The sequence below is a fragment of the Lipotes vexillifer genome, unplaced genomic scaffold (assembly GCF_000442215.2).
Source record: "Lipotes vexillifer unplaced genomic scaffold, Lipotes_vexillifer_v1.1 scaffold1035, whole genome shotgun sequence".
NCBI classification, from domain to species: Eukaryota; Metazoa; Chordata; class Mammalia; order Artiodactyla; family Lipotidae; genus Lipotes; species Lipotes vexillifer.
The window spans coordinates 1053855-1069954 of NW_006772073.1; the positions used below are offsets into that span (position 1 = coordinate 1053855).

Consider the following 16100-nt stretch of genomic DNA (forward strand, 5'->3'; position numbering starts at 1 on the left):
CCGGAGCCTGTGCTCCGCGACGGGAGAGGCCACAACAGTGAGAGGCCCGCGTGGTGCACAAAAAAAAAAAAAAGAAAAAAGTTCTCCTACTTTCTAACACTAGAATCACTGGTCTTTCCTGTAATTAGAATGGCTATTTTACCCATCCATGATTTTGTAACATCACACATTGGTCACTGGAAAATACCATTCACTGAGTTATGCAGATCTTCAAAATGTTAACACATGTCATAATATCTAAAAAAAATCCCATGTGTTAATATTACTACCAGTGTTATCAGAAAAGTCTTTAGTATTGAGAAGATGTCAAGTCCACAATGAGGAATACAAGGGTGCCAAAATTCTAATTTTCATTTGAGAGCTACAATTTTATTATTTGCAACAAAAATGTCAGGTTCTTATGACAGGCTCACTTTGTTCATTTTTGACAAATGTCTACCAAATACCATAGACTTAATACCTATAGTTTGTCTTAGTCTATCTGTTCAAGTACAAATGGAATTCCATGAAAAGGGTTACTTCAGCCCCCAACTAAAATAACTGCATTTCTGAAAAAAAATAATCATGTTTTGATATGTGCTTTATACATAATTCTCACTTTATCACTCACGTTATTGAGGACGTGTACTCAAGATGTTGAGATATAACTTTTGCAGCTTCATTAAATACACTCAAGTGAAACTGCCATTTTAAAAAAATTCAAATAAATGGCAGTGAAGAATGCAATCAGTACTACTTGTAGTGTGTGGCACTGCCTTGATTTATGCCAAGTGACAGCAGTTTTACCTACCATTGCTTTTGCACCATTCATGCAAATATCCAATGTTAGTTATAAGTTCTTTATACATCTTGTACTCAATTCTGTCAACTCTGTATACTGCAAATAGTTTTTCCTAGTCTATGGTCTCTTTGTTATCTTTTGAAGAGATTTTCAATTCAATTTTAATGTTCCATTTGTCTTTTTTTTTTTTATATGGTTTGTTTTTTGTCCTAGGAAATCTTTGCCTAATCTAAGGCCACCAAAATGGTCTTCTAGAAGTGTTTTAACTACTTTTGGGTCTATGACTCATTTTTAGTTACTCTTCGTGTTTGCTTGTTTTTCCAAATAAATATGTCAGTACCATCTTTTGAAAAACTTGAAAATGGCTTAACTTTTATAGATGTTGTTAGATTTGGCTTGCTAATATTTTCAGGATTTTTGTTCCTATGTTCATGAGGACCACTGTCCTGTTATTTTCTTGTTTTGTAATGTCTTTGTCAAGTTCTAGTATCAGACAACACTGGCCTCATAAAATAAGTTGGAAGTATTTCCTCCCCCTCTACTTTCTGAAAAACTTTGTATAATTATGCTTGGTGTTATTTCTTAATTGAATGGAAAAATTTATAAGAGGAACTATATGGGATTAGAGTTTTCTTTGTGGGAAGATATTTCATAATAATTTCAATTGTATTCATAGATGTGAGGCTATTCAGGTTTTGTCTCTTCTTGTGTCAGTTTTGGTGAGTTTTATTTCCTAATTGTTCTATCTTGTCTTAAGTTGTCAAATTTACTGGCATAAAAATGGTCATAATTTTGCATCCTTTGAAGTAAGGTGGGATCCATAGTGTCAACTCTTCCTTCATTCCTGATATTTGTGATTTGTTAATTTCTCTGGTTTACTTGACTGGTCTAATTAGAGATCTACTGATTTTGTTGCTCCTTTGAGAAACAGATGTTGGTTTCATTGATTTTCTCCATTGTTCTTCTGTCTTATACATTGTTGATTTTTACACTTTATTATTTCTATTTATTTAATTTGGGTTTATTCTTATCTAGAAAAACGATTAAGAGAACTTTAGACCACTGAATTTGTATCTTTTTAAATTTTCTAATAGAAGTACTTAAATCTATCATTTTCTAACAATTTTTTTAAAAATTGAAATGATACAAAGTATGAGCCCTGACCATAACAAAATTAAACTAGAAATCAGTAAAATAAAGCTCCCTGGAAAATCTCCAAGTATTTGGATATTAAGAAAAACACTCCAAAAAAAATTCAATAGTCAAAATGTAAATTAGAAAATCTTTGAAGACAATATAATTGACAAATCTCCAGCAAGACTGACAAAGATAAAAAGAGAAAAGACACAAATTACCATTATCAGGAATAAAACAAGGGATATCAATTTAGAACTTGTAGACAGCAGAAGGATAATGAGGAAATGCCATAACCTCTATACACTAATTTGATAGTTTAGATAAACAATTCCTAAAAATATACAAGTCACCCAATATGAAATAGATAATTTAAATAGCCCAGTAACTATTAAAGAAACTGTACTCATTTTACCAACCCCCTCCCCAATCTCTAGGCCCAGATGGTTTCGCAGGAAAATTCTACAAAATAAAGAATTCACACCAATTCTATATAACCCTCCAGAAAACAGAAGAGGAAACATTTCCAAATTCATTTTATAAAGCTAGTATTACCCTGAAACCAAAAAGTAGAAGAAAAAAATACCAAAAATCAAAAAGCCCTACAGAAAAATGCCCCTCATGAATATTCACAAAAACCATGATCAAACTATTAGCAAACAGAATCCAGCAACAGCTAAAAAGAAATATACATCATGACCTAGGGGGGTTTATTCCAAGGATACAAGGCTTGTTTAATATTCAAAAATTAAGCAATGTAAATTTATAACATTAACAGGTGTAAAGAAAAAGTCATCTTGGTCATATCAATGCAGAAAAAGCATTTGAGAAAATTCAACACCCATCCATGACAAAATTATGATCAAACTTGGAATAGAAGGGAACTTCTTTAACTTGATAAAGAGTATCTACCAAAGGCCTAGAGCTAACATTATATCCAGTGGTGAAAGATTGAATGCTCCTAATTTTGGGGAAAAGGCAAATATGCCAGCTCTCATCGCTCTTATTTGCAAATGACATGACTGTGGGAGTATTGGCCTGTTAGATTTCTCCACCACATGGAAGAGGGATTCTCAAGTCTTTGCTCTTGCATTTGCTGTTAGCATACATGAAATACCAAAACAAAAATACAAGGAATCCTTTCTTCAAATGTTGGCGGTTCTTCCTAAAGATAATTTTCACATGTTGTGCATACTAGTCATCCAGACCTCTTTTAAATTTACAATAAATGCAGATGTTTGAGCTGTCAGAGGTAGTGTATAATAGGTTCTGGAGACCAATCACTAAGATGTGTATCTTGGCTCTGCTATTCATTAACTGTATGAACACTGTGGGCAAGTTTCTTAACTTCTCTGCTCAATTCAATTCCGTCAGTTATATAGTGCTGATGACAACAGTTACTTACCTCACTGGATTATTACTAGGATTATTAGGATTAAGTGTGAAAACGTGTGCAAATGAAAATAGTGTCTGATGTATAGAAAAAGCTCAATAAATATTAGTTACTCATATTATTGCAGATGTTTGAAACAAATGTTCCCATTCCCCTTAATGTGTTCCCTCTAATCAAAGAATAATGACATTATTCACAAAAATTTAATGTTTGGGGATTTCCATTAGAAAGCAAACAAACAAATAGAAAATTTGTTAGCAGAGGAAACAAAATTAGTACATATGCAAAATATTCAATCCGACAAGTTACTTATAAAATGATAATTCAAATAGCAATTAAATACCATTTTATAACTAGTAAATTAGAAATATTAAAATTAACAGCCAGGTCTGACTAGGTTTTAGTCAACAGGCATACTATATTGGTGACAGTGAACTGATGTAATTCTTTTTGGCAAATGATTTGCAAAACATTTGAAAAGAAATATACTTACGTCTATTGCATGTGACACTGGACTTCCTGTAACTCAGCATTTTCAGCTTTGTCTCCTCCTCCTCCCACAGTGGACAGAACTAATTCCATATTCAGTCTTTCCAATGTGCCCCACAGTATCAGTTACCTGGGTGTTATCTGACATGCTCAGATATGACATGAGGATGAAGGATGAGAAGTATTAAACCCAGGCCAGGAAGTATGAGCATACATTAGGAAAAGGATACCAAAAAGGAACTGAGACTCAAGTATTAAGAAACGTGGGGCCAAAATAACATACCCAAGGTCAGATTGGATCGTGTCAGAACTTTCAAGATTTGGAGTTCGGAACACATGGTTCTAGGGACATATTAAGAACCATATATAGTATTCTTACAGTGTTTATTAGCGCCATCTTTTGAAATCTTAAAGGAAATTCATGGTTTTAAGCTGGAAAGCAGAGGACACTAAGAAATATAATAATCATCAAATTTTGAGTCCTTTTGGTAGAACAGATGGATCTATTTATTTATATATATTGGCTCCTATATTCTCACTCACCAATACTGTTATTGATTGGATTATGAAAAGGCTGACAACAATCTTTGAAAATATTAGGAGACTTCAGATAAACTTGCAACAGAGAGCAGCATGCAACATACCTTTCTCCCAAGCTTTTATTAAAATACTCATAAAGATGTTTAAAAAGACAAGACTGCACAGACCAATTACTAAGCATACAGAAACATGATATTCAAACATCATTAAAATGACAGAAATCTTTTAAGATCTGCTTCCCATCTGAGTCTAAATCAAGGATCTGGCATTGTCCTCAAGGAACTAACCACAAATAACTCAGTGCATGCCTAATAGCTTTCTTTGTGTTCCCTTTGTTGGTCCAGCTACTTGCTTTATAATTCTTCCTTACCTGAATGACATTATTAGCAATAGAAAACACACAAATATTACTGTAGGAATTAGCTAATTATTAAAAGCTGACTATCAGCTATATTTATCCTATAATTTAATTTCATCTGTTTCTTTGTAATTTTGCTTTTACATACAAAATATACCACCAAATATGTATCTCTGGCTCCCTAATATATAAAAGACTTGTGTAAGAAAAAACATTTGATGACATACATAAAATCACAATCACAGTAATTGGACCACAGTTTACACTAATTCAGAACAGAGAAATTTATGCTCATTTATAAGTGATTATATAAAGGAAGAGAAAATGGGTTAGGTAACAAAATGATTAAATTTTTTATATGAAAAAATTACATGAATCCCAAGTTCTTAAAAAGTTTATGTTTAAAAAATAAGTCAAGGTGAAAGGATAAATTTGTACTTTTAACTTCCGTATGTGATCATTTGGGTCCTTTTGCCTTGGATTTGGTTTCCTTTGGAACTTTTCCATTTTGACACTGAGTAAATCTGGCTACTGTAGAAACACCATCCACAAACTTGGTTTTGAAAAGGACGTTTGCATTGTTGAACATACCTTCCTTTAGGGACACCACAATGAACTTAAGGGAAAAAGAAAAACAGCATAAAAAGTACTTTTTGCAGTATCCTTGAAGAAGTTCACTCTTTTTATACTGAGGTTAAGAATCATTTGGAGATACTTGGTTATTGCTTTAAATGCTTGGCTCCATGCATATGCACATCCTCAAATGCAAGTAACAAATAGTTATTATTAGGCACCTCAATGAATTCTTTCCATATGCAGTTTTAGGAGTCTCTTAATTTTACTTTGAGTACTTCATTACCCAAGTTACTATCTTCTGCTGGTTGGCTGCTTGTTGCTATCTTCTCCAGTTAGTATCACTGTCTTGTTGCTAGCTCTAAATGCCACTGTTAGCTGCTAAAAAAACTGCCACAATAAATACACAGTCTATGGTAACTATGGTAAGTGAAGCCCCCCAGAATTGTTCAATGCATTATCTATACAATCATATTTAGTTGCCTTAGTTCCTGCAGCAACAGTTCTGTTGCTGTTCTGTTGCTAAAAACAAACTGTTTTTAGCTTCAAGCGTTTTTTAAATCACTTTCTAGGAGGAATGAAGAGTACCCCATCAAGTGCCACATGATTTTCTGATATATTTTTCAGGTGTATCCTTGAAACAGTCTTGTTTTGATTGTGCATCTTCTGGCAGCTAGCTAGAGAAAATAATTACCCTAAAAAATTCCAAATTACAAAAAAATTAGATTCTTCCTCATGTTACAACCTATAATTTATAATTCCAGGCTCTTTTAATAAGAGACAAAACCCTCTTTCCTTCTATACCCATTTGAATAGAAATATATTTAAAGAGATACATAACACCTTAGTATTCCTCAATCCTGAATATCTTATTTATACTGACCATTACTCAAAAATAGTTTTAGAAAACAAACACTAGAACTATTCTGAGACTTTTTTTGGTTCTTACCTGAGAATGTGTGAAATGAGTACGTAGCATCTGTCCAATATTCTGAGTATGAGAAAGATCCAAGGCTGCATCTACTTCATCCAGGATGTAAATTGGGGCAGGTTTGAAGAGGAGCATGGACAGTATTAATGACAAAGCCACTAAAGACCTAAGAAAAGAAGGCCGAAAGAAAAGCTGTCAGAACTTGATTTTACCACTTTTTACCAAAGCACTGAAGCAAATCTGCTATCCTGTTACTATTATGAATAGTGCCGATTTAGCTGAAAGATAGTTATAGAAAAAAGAATCTTAAGTTTCAAACTTGAAAACTTTTGTTTCATTAAAATGTTTTTTACTTTAGCTTTCCATTTTTCCCTCTCTTCAAGTTTTATTTTGAATAAAACAAACAGTTATATGTTATTCTTTCCTGTCAGATAATTAGGATGTTATATTTGGCACCTAACCTTAAGAAAAGATCATATTAGTGTTAATGGTTTTCTTTTTCTCTCCCTAAAACTCTTTTTCAGTTCTTTTCTATATCCCCTTTAACTATAGCTGTTTTTGTTCTAGTCTGGGATGAAGAAATATAACAATTCTTATATTTTTCTTAAATATTTCATTAAAAAGCCTTGTTTATTATAATACAAATGTTTAGAATTATTTTAAAATAGTATTAAAATTACAGTGACATCTGTAGCACACTTAATTCTGTAACTTCAAATATCTCCTGGCATGCAGCACTGGAGTAAATAGTCTAATGCTTACTGTATTCCAATAGGGTATTTATTAAGAAACATGTAAGTGGGGGAAAAAAATTGTGTGTATAAGTAGAGGGGGTCTAGGAAGGTGAAACCAAAATTTCTAGCAAAGGAAATGAACAAAACAGTACAATAAAAACCAAACAAACTGATCTTTACTGCTATAGAGGGTAGCTGAGGTCACTCAAGAAACCTAAAATTACTTTTCAGGGTCTTTCTCTGTACCAAATATTTAAGGCACTGAGCTTAAAAACAACTCATCAACAGTTAAACTACTATGCTGGATTATGGTATATCTGAAAATAAGTTTATATCATCTTAATTATGGAAATAATTTTTAGGTTCCAGTAAGAAAATAAGCATACATTCTCTATTTTCCTCAAAAAATCTTCTAGGACTTTGGCAAAAACAATTAAAGATGCTGTGATCTAAACTGTGAAATTCAACTTTGATTGACAGGCAGCAGAAGCTGTCTTTTTTGACTTAAAATATTTTGGAATTTTATCAATAATGAAAAACAAAGAGTGGACTTCTATTCATAAAAATGACAAAAGATTTCATAAGAGAAATTAACAGGTCTTAGTATTTCCTACATCCATAAGAGAAGAGTTACATGATGGCATAGAGCACATGAGAACAATTCAAGAACTGTGGACTGTACACCCTGCAGGGGAAAAAATACAAAATTAATAAGCATCTTCAATTATATTGATATTCACAATTTTCTCTCAGGAGGTTTTAATTATCTGGCTCTCTGCAGTTAAGAAGTTAGGCCAAATGACCTTCTAAGTTTCTCTCGATATACTGATTGTCTGAATCACTGTGTAAGGCTGGGAGAAACTTCCCTGAAGCCCAGAACATGCTATTTCCAGTACTCGTCTTTCATTTATGTAGATCCAAGTTTCCATTCGGTATCATTTTCCTTTCACCAGAGAACTTCCTTTAATTTGTACAGTTCTGCTGGAATCAAATTCTTCCACCTTTTGTTTTTCTGAAAAAATATATTGCCCTCAATATGAAGAATATTTCTACTAGATACAGAATTCTAGGTTGACACATGTTTCTTTTAGCACTTTTTGGATGTTGTTCCAGACTTCTGGCTTGCATAGTTTTTTGTTCTTTTTTTTAACATCTTTATTGGAGTATAACTGCTCTACAATGGTGTGTTAGTTTCTGCTTTATAATGGCTTGCACAGTTTTTAACAAGAAGTCTAGTCATTCTTCTTTGTTCCTTGGCACTTAATATGCCTTTTTACCTCTGACTGCTTTTAAGATTTTTTCCTAATCACTGGTCTTCAGCAACTTTATATGACATGCCTTGCTGTGTTACTGTATGTGCAGGAAGCGGGTGTATGCGTTTACCTTACCTGGGGTTCACAGAAATCAAGTATGTGGGTTTACAGAAGTCATCAAATCTGGAAAATCTGGGTCCATTATGTTTTTGTGATTTTTTCTGTTTTACCTCTTCCTCTCCCTTTGAAACTCCAATTACATGTATGTTAGATCTCTCAATATTGTCCCACGGGTCACTGAAGCTCTTTTTGTTTTTACAGTTTCGCGTTTCTAAGCTTGACTTGAATAGTCAATGAATAGATTGTATTGATATGTCTTCAAATTGAGTCATCTTTCTTTTATTCTGTCGAATCCGTTGTTAATCTTATGCAGTAAACTTTTCCTTTCAGGTATATTTTTTATCTCTAGAAGTTCCACTGGATTCTTCGTTGATAGCTTCCATTTCTCTCATCACATTCTTTTTTTTCTTGTAAATAATTAATGTAACTCTTTAACCTTCTTGTCTGCTAGTTTCATCACCTGTCATTTCTGGATCTGTTTTTCCCCTCTAGGTTATGAATCATACTTTCTCGATTTCTGTCTAGTAATTTTTATTAGATGCTGAACACTGTGATTACGTCGTTTACAGTCCCAACGTTGTTGTCTGTCTTTAAAGCATGTTGGGCCTGTAATGAACCTTTGCTAAGGGGTGTCTAAAATAGCCTTCACTTTAGGGTTAGTGCAAATGTAATGCTAGCGTGTAGCTCTCTGGGGCTTCCCCAAATTCTAATCTGTTTCCTTCATTTAGTAAGACTACTGGACTTTGTGTGGGTTTCCCTCCCTGCATCTGCAGTCAAAAAATTGCTCCTAGGGAGAAAGCGAGGGTAAACACTGGACTCAGCATTTTTGTTTCATTTCTCTCAGGTATCTCCTGGGTTATTCATTTTCCAATGTCTGAAAGTAATTGTTTCTCATGTATTTTGTCTAGTTTTCTAGTTGCTAATCCTTATTTCTACTTTGTTGCCTACTATGTTAATCAAATGTCCTAACTAAAATTTGTAGTCTCACATATTAGGCTCCTTAAATTCTACATGAAAAGATAGCAAAGCAAATCTGAAATAAAATTGGGAGGCAATGAGATGCTGGGCTATAATAAGAGGATTATTGCAAAGGGATTACTCACTCACCTCTGACCACCACTAAGTTCAGTTAGGTTTTCTTTCCAAGTATTTCCTAAGGCAACCTTAAACTCCAGACCATCCAATACATTTTGCCCTTCTGGTGGTGCAAGCATAGCATTAGCACCGGGCAAAAGAGTGGAAAAAATAGATCCAAAGTCCTTGTTCACCTGGATAAAAAAATGATATTAAAATATCAGAGAAGGTTTTCTAAGAAGAATCAAATGATGTGTATATCACATCAAACCAGCAGGAGCATTTTGTTGTCTGTTACCCTAGCTCTGAGGTTGGCAAGTTATGGTCCATGTGACAAATCTGGCCATGCCTGTTCATTTATGTATTGTCTATGGCTGCCAGCAATATAGTCTAGTGGTTGCAACACAGACTACATGGCTCTGAAATACTTATCTGTCCCTTTACAGAAAGAGTTTACTGAGCTTTGCTCTAACTTCCAGGGGAAACTAGAGGCTATACCTCTAACTCTACCATGAAGTTTTGATACAACAAAAGGCCATGGTTGCAGGAATCCTCAGAGACACACAATTGGATAATATAGGAGATTGAACTTTCAGCTGGAGAAGAAAAACAAAAACTCTTTTTGGCATAAAATGTTCTCTTAAAAAATTTGTTTTCTCTTGACTGGTATGGTAAGGCCTGTGGTTATCAGCTAACTTTAAGAAGCCTAAGATCAGGGTGAAGTCTAGGAGGAAAAGAGGCAAGAAATCAAACCAGATCTGTTAAAGGTGTTCAGTGGTTCTTTTCTATGCTTCTTCTCAAAGCCAAAGAAGTTAAGGTATCAAGGGACTGGAACAGGATTGAGCCCCAAAAGAAAAAGGCTAAAGAAGCTATTTGGCCTATTCCCATAAAGGCTCAGCAGAAGATTACACAGAGATTTAGGACCAATATTCTAGACTGTAACTGAGTAATTTTTGTGCATACACACTTGATCAATGCCTTGAGAATTCAGCCATCTGTCTTCAAAGCCATGACTAATAATCTTAGAGAGTTCAGCAGACAAAATTGAGAATGTATACATGCATGCACACATGTGCACACACACACGAGGATTTGACATCCATGTTCTCTAGGGAAATCTCCACCTTCAAGTATAAAATTCAAGTGCAAATACACTTTTTATGAATATCTGTAGTAATAAGGAAATCTCCTAAACAGTCTCCTAAATATAAATTTACTAAGGAACACGTATCTTAAGAACAACTGTACACATGCTAATATCCTACACAGAGAAAGTAGATTCTAGTTTTATCTGGGATAGATTTCCTCCTCACAATGAGGAGAGGACTGCTGTCTTTTCTAGGAGAATGAGAGAAGACAGTATTGTATTTATAAACACCCTTTTCTTTTTAAAATTTTTTGACCAGGCAGGAGAGAAGCAGCTCAAAACTAAGACTACTTCCCAAAGATGACCATAGATCCCATGTGGAAATTCCTCCAAAAGGGAAAGGACAAACTTATCAGTTAATAGGTAGAGAAGAATATAGATAGGAAATAAACTGAATTTTGAAATTCCAATAAGGCTAAGAAGGAAACAAAAAAGCAAAAAACACAACCAGTGCCTAAAATACTCTGGCTTTGTCAATCAACTGTACTAATGTAATGCTGATAATAATAGTACCTACTTCATTAGGTTACTTTGAGAATTAAGTGGGAAAATTAATAGGAGAATAGTGCCTGACATATACCATAAGCACTCAATAAATTTACTTGCTTTGGGAGAACTTTAGAGACTGGGGAAAAATCAGTTTAAAAGATAAATTTGTACTCACACTAAATCCAGGAACCATGTGGGGAAAACAAAAGACAGAATCTCTCAGATCTAGTGTTAAATCCACATACTGTGCAAGAATAATGGGGCCAACTTTTTGCAAGCATTTTTAAAAAGACAAATACTACAGGGAGACTGAACACTGAAAATAAGTTGTAGAGCAGGAAAAACAACGCAATTGAAAGACACAATTGTTCTGCCATTACCAAAAATAAAGTTCCTGAAGAATTAAAAAGAGAAAAAGAGGTAAGGTGCCAGTTAAATCCCAGAGGCCCAGGCTTGTTAAAGTACCAAACAGCATAGTAACTATGGAATCTTTTGAGGAGGAGTCTTTTTCTGTGGTAGGTATAGGAAAACTTCACAGAAGAGGCTAAGGAATTATCCTAAAGGAGATAAATCTATGCAGCCAGGGAAGTAGAAATAATAGTAAAGAACCTTGAAATCTGCCAAAGTTGTCATAAAACAAAACAAAAATGGTAATTGGGATTCTGTTGCATATGAATCCTGGAAATGAATACTGAACTTCCTTGTTATTACCCAGTTCTACTTCTTAAAAAGCAACAAAAGGCAACTTTAACTTTAGTTCTAATTAGGAAAAGAGAATTCCACTTTTTCTACCTTTTGACTGTTATGATATTAGGCTATTTCACCTTTCTAAGCTTGTTTCCTCATTTGTAAAATAGATATAATAATTATCAAAGTTATGGAATTAAGATAATTCATGTAAAATGACAGAACTGCTCTTAATTATAATTATATAAAATATTACTTTATAATCATGTAATTATTAATCTAACATGTATAAATATCCTTTGCTAAAAATCTAAGAAGGCCTAATACTTATGAATTCTGAAATGCAATTAATTTATAAGTGGTAAGGAATACACAATCTTGCTATAGAAACATTCTTAGAACTAATATTTGACCTCTGTGAGTCTGGGCAAGAGAAACTGAGGAGCTAAGAACTGAAGGGGTCCTTTGGAGAGGTTTTCTAACAGTTAGAGAGAGCTTCCCCAATGTGAAACAGATAATGCTTCCAGTTTTAAGCAGAGGATGAGTGCGACTATAGCAGATATTTGGAAGAAACCTTAGAAACTGTCCAACATTAGAACCTATGATCTCATAAGAAGGAAAGAGGATAAACAGTAACCCAGACCCGGCAAACGATGTAAGAAGGAAAAATGTAGAAATCTAGAAAATTAGAAATTTAATATAGCTTAGGAACCAGAGAAGTAGACTATGAGAGCATGATGGAATAACACAACTTACCTTTGCAAATCAGTAGTAAAGTCCAAAAGGACAAAATGCTTTAAAAAGCCTACAAGGTTTTAATTAAGGTCTGAGCTGTGCCTCAAACAAAAATTAGCTATTTCAAATTCATCTTAGAGTACAACCCTATTAACTTTATCTTTCATCCTTTCCTCATACAGAATAAATGATACAATTTTTGGTTCAAATACCTTTTGCCAAGCAATATTTAGGGCTTGGTTTTTCTTCTGGTCAAGGTCTTCTATAGTTGCAAGGATTTTGGATTTGTCATTTTCTACAATTCTCTTCTTCTTCATCAAGTCATTATACTAGTAAGATAAAAGGCATACTTAATTGGGAAAACACAAAATTTTCTTTATATTCTAGAATTCAGTCAAGGATAAAGAGATTTCATTATTTTTATATGCAATATCTACAACTCCTTTTTACCAAAAAGACATACTACATTGAGATATAATGTAAGCCAAATTAAGGAAAGTAAATATATCTATATGTAAAATTCAATTACTATAACTGAGAATTTATAGGACAAGCTGTTGAAATATTTTGACTCCACTAGTATTCCCTTATCTTCCTAGCAGCCAAGGCAAAAAGGAAAATTTGTCATATGTAAACTCAAAAGTAGCCCTGCATGCTTAAGAAGCAAGGTCAGTCTTAGCAGTGACACAAATAAAATTTTAATTCTTCACCATGGTGTATAAAGTCCTACATAAATTGGATCTTATTTATCTCTGAATTTCTGGCATCACACTCCTCCCCAGGCTCCAGCCATATGGTCTCTTTCTTTCAGTTTCGTGAACATAATAAGCTCACTGTAGCCTTATGGCCCCTGCATTGTTCTTCCTCTATTTCTGACATAACAGGTGCCTCAAGTTTCCACTCAAATATCACATCTTCAAAGTAGCCTTCCCTGGTTAACGTAGAAAAAAATTTTGAGGGAGGCAACAGAGGGAGAATAAACCATGAGCAGCATCAGAACTTTCTAAAAATCCTTTTAACTTATTTCTCCTCAAAGCCTCACATTTCAAGGAGCTTCACATTCTCCCTGAAAAACTCCAGCCAGTCTTGCTAGTTTCCTTGCCATCCCTCTCCTTTGTGGAGAGGAGGTTTTAGGAGCATGGCCATATTTTTATCCTATTCCTTGCTAATTCCATATAGTTTCTTATATGTGGTGACACAAAATATAACAACAAAAGGCCAGCTGCTGATCAACAATAGAGCCTTCCTCTCTGGTAAGGAGACGGGAGTTGGTAAATTCTTTTAAAAAAAATATTAGCCCCAGTTATCATTATCTAATGGAAGCAAACAAGTAAAAGTAAACAAGTCTCATGATGTTAAGCAGCTCAAATTCAGACAAAATATTTCCTTTCCAAAAAGATGCCATATATTGCAAAGCTTTAATGGAAAAATATAAACCAGCAGGAACATTTTGTAGAGAGATCACAGCAGGTGCATTATTAGACTGTTCAGCATCTAACATAGATTCTCTGTAGACACTAATGTCAATAACAGTTTACAAAAACCTGTTACCAAAAAATTTGTTAAAAGTGATTGAGCTCATAAGTATTTCCATTTTTACAGAGCTCTCATTAACTCTGCTATACAAATTCAAACAGAATTTTACAGAATTAAAAAAGGTATAATATAAAATTACTCAGATTGCTATTTCCTATGGAGCCATCAAGAATAGGAACTGCTTTCTCCTTTGGGGTTTTCTAGGGACATGCAGACTATAAAAGGTAGGGGAGATGGATAACATTATCAAGTAACTGAGAGCATTAAAACAGAGAAGACACTGCTGCATTTACAGATTAGTAAAACAGTGTTTATGTATATAACAATCTTAGCCATTTACTTATGTGATGGCTCCAGCATATACTGGAGTCAAAGGAAGACAGGAGTTATGGAGTGGCTGACCGTGAGGAGGCAGACAGCAGGACACAGGTGTCCCCCAGTTTTTGAAAGTTTGCTTTACACCACTACTTTTACAAGAAAAGGTAAAAAGCACAAATAGTGTTCAGCATGTGTTTTGCAGTGAGCCCTTAGAGAAGCAGCACACACCCTGAGCAGGGAGAGTGGCACCATCAAGCTCCTCACAGGGAACAGCACTAAGCATCTCAGCATTAAGCCGCCAGAGCTTTGAACTGTGTCAATGAGCATCTGTGCTTTATCTCAGTTTATTTTATGCGTCTGTTAGCAAGATGTGCCCTAAGGTAATTGCTTCTTTGCTTTATACCATTTCACAGGAATAGTTTCACAGGATTGGTGCTACTTTTGGACAGTGGGGGAAACCTGTACTCTATTTTTCGAAATCTTTCAAAAAGGCAAGTGAAAGAAATGATAGAAATGTGAAGAGCTAACATGATCAAAAATGTTGTTTTTATTTACACCAAAAATAAGGAGTTGGAAAAGTCATTCAAGGTAAAACAGAATATATAACTGATGATGCAAAAAGAATGAAAAAAGAAAAGAAATAACTGAAAAGGGAGAAAGGGAAAATGCAAAGAAAACAAGTTATCAAAAGCATCAAGTAAAAGACTGACTCTAATAATCGCCTCAGGGGTCATATGAAGCCATCAACGCTACTCATATTCTGAAGTGGCCAAATAGTCATAGCAAAGTGACTTACCCGCTCTTCAGCTTCTGTCAGTACATTCATAGCTCTCATATTGACATTTCTTCCTAGTTTCTCCTTCATTTCTTGCAACTTCTGAAGTCTCTGACCAGCTTCTTTTGGGTTGTTAGTTTTGAAATCATAGGTGCTATTGGGTTGCCCAAAGAGGTGTTTCTCTGCATTAATCCAGTCATAATCTTTCAACATTTTGGACACCTAGCCACATGTGATAATGATAATAGAATGATATCATTGCTTACAAACCTTTATTTAAAAATTAGTTTCTTAAATATTTACTAATTTTAAACCAAACATTTTGGAAAAAAAATCCCACAATGACACATTTGGAAAAAATGAAATTCACTGTTGACAGTGGACCTATAATAAGTATGAATATTTTTACCTGGAGGATAGGTAAGAAACTTGAGACTATATAGAAAAAGATCTTCCTATTACTCAAGCATGAGAGTAAGAGCCAACTCAAGAGAAATAGTTACAAAGAGTGTATGTGTGTGTGTGTGTGTGTGTGTGTGTGTGTGTGTGTGTGTGTGTGTGTGTGTGTGTACGCACACACATATATAGAACATCTCCATTATAATGAAATACAAGTCAGATGAGGCTCCAGATTTTACCAAATTCAATCTATTGCTTCAAAAAAACAACTTGTGAAACTTAAAAGTCTTATAAGAATACTTAAGTCACAGATTTGGTAAAATCATGGAAGCCTAATCCTGAGTGATATCTAATAATTCTTCTGGAAATTATAATCTAAGTAAAAAACTGTCCTAAATATTGACTCTATCCCCTTGCCACCCTCTTCTGACAAGGCACAGTAAAATACTTCTTCATATAATATAACCAATTAAAGTTTTTTAATTATAGTGCTTAAGGAAGACTTTCTTCTGCTAGAATTGTTCAAGGTTGGTTCTGACTGGTAGAATCTAATCCTCTTCAATCATCCTTATTAATTCCATAGGTACAGTCTCACCACTAGAATCCAAAGTAAAATAATCATTTCTTTCCTGCT

The 16100-nt window shown here is 34.2% G+C and overlaps 1 protein-coding gene across 1 annotated transcript in view; it reads right to left on the bottom strand.

The window, feature by feature from the left end:
* Positions 1 to 16100, bottom strand: part of SMC2 (structural maintenance of chromosomes 2) — a 70873-nt gene that overhangs the window by 16392 nt on the left and 38381 nt on the right. Inside the window, 5 exon segments of the mRNA XM_007447293.1 lie at positions 5134 to 5311; positions 6218 to 6365; positions 9414 to 9574; positions 12651 to 12767; positions 15089 to 15289. Of these exon segments, the coding sequence (XP_007447355.1) occupies positions 5134 to 5311; positions 6218 to 6365; positions 9414 to 9574; positions 12651 to 12767; positions 15089 to 15289 (805 nt within the window).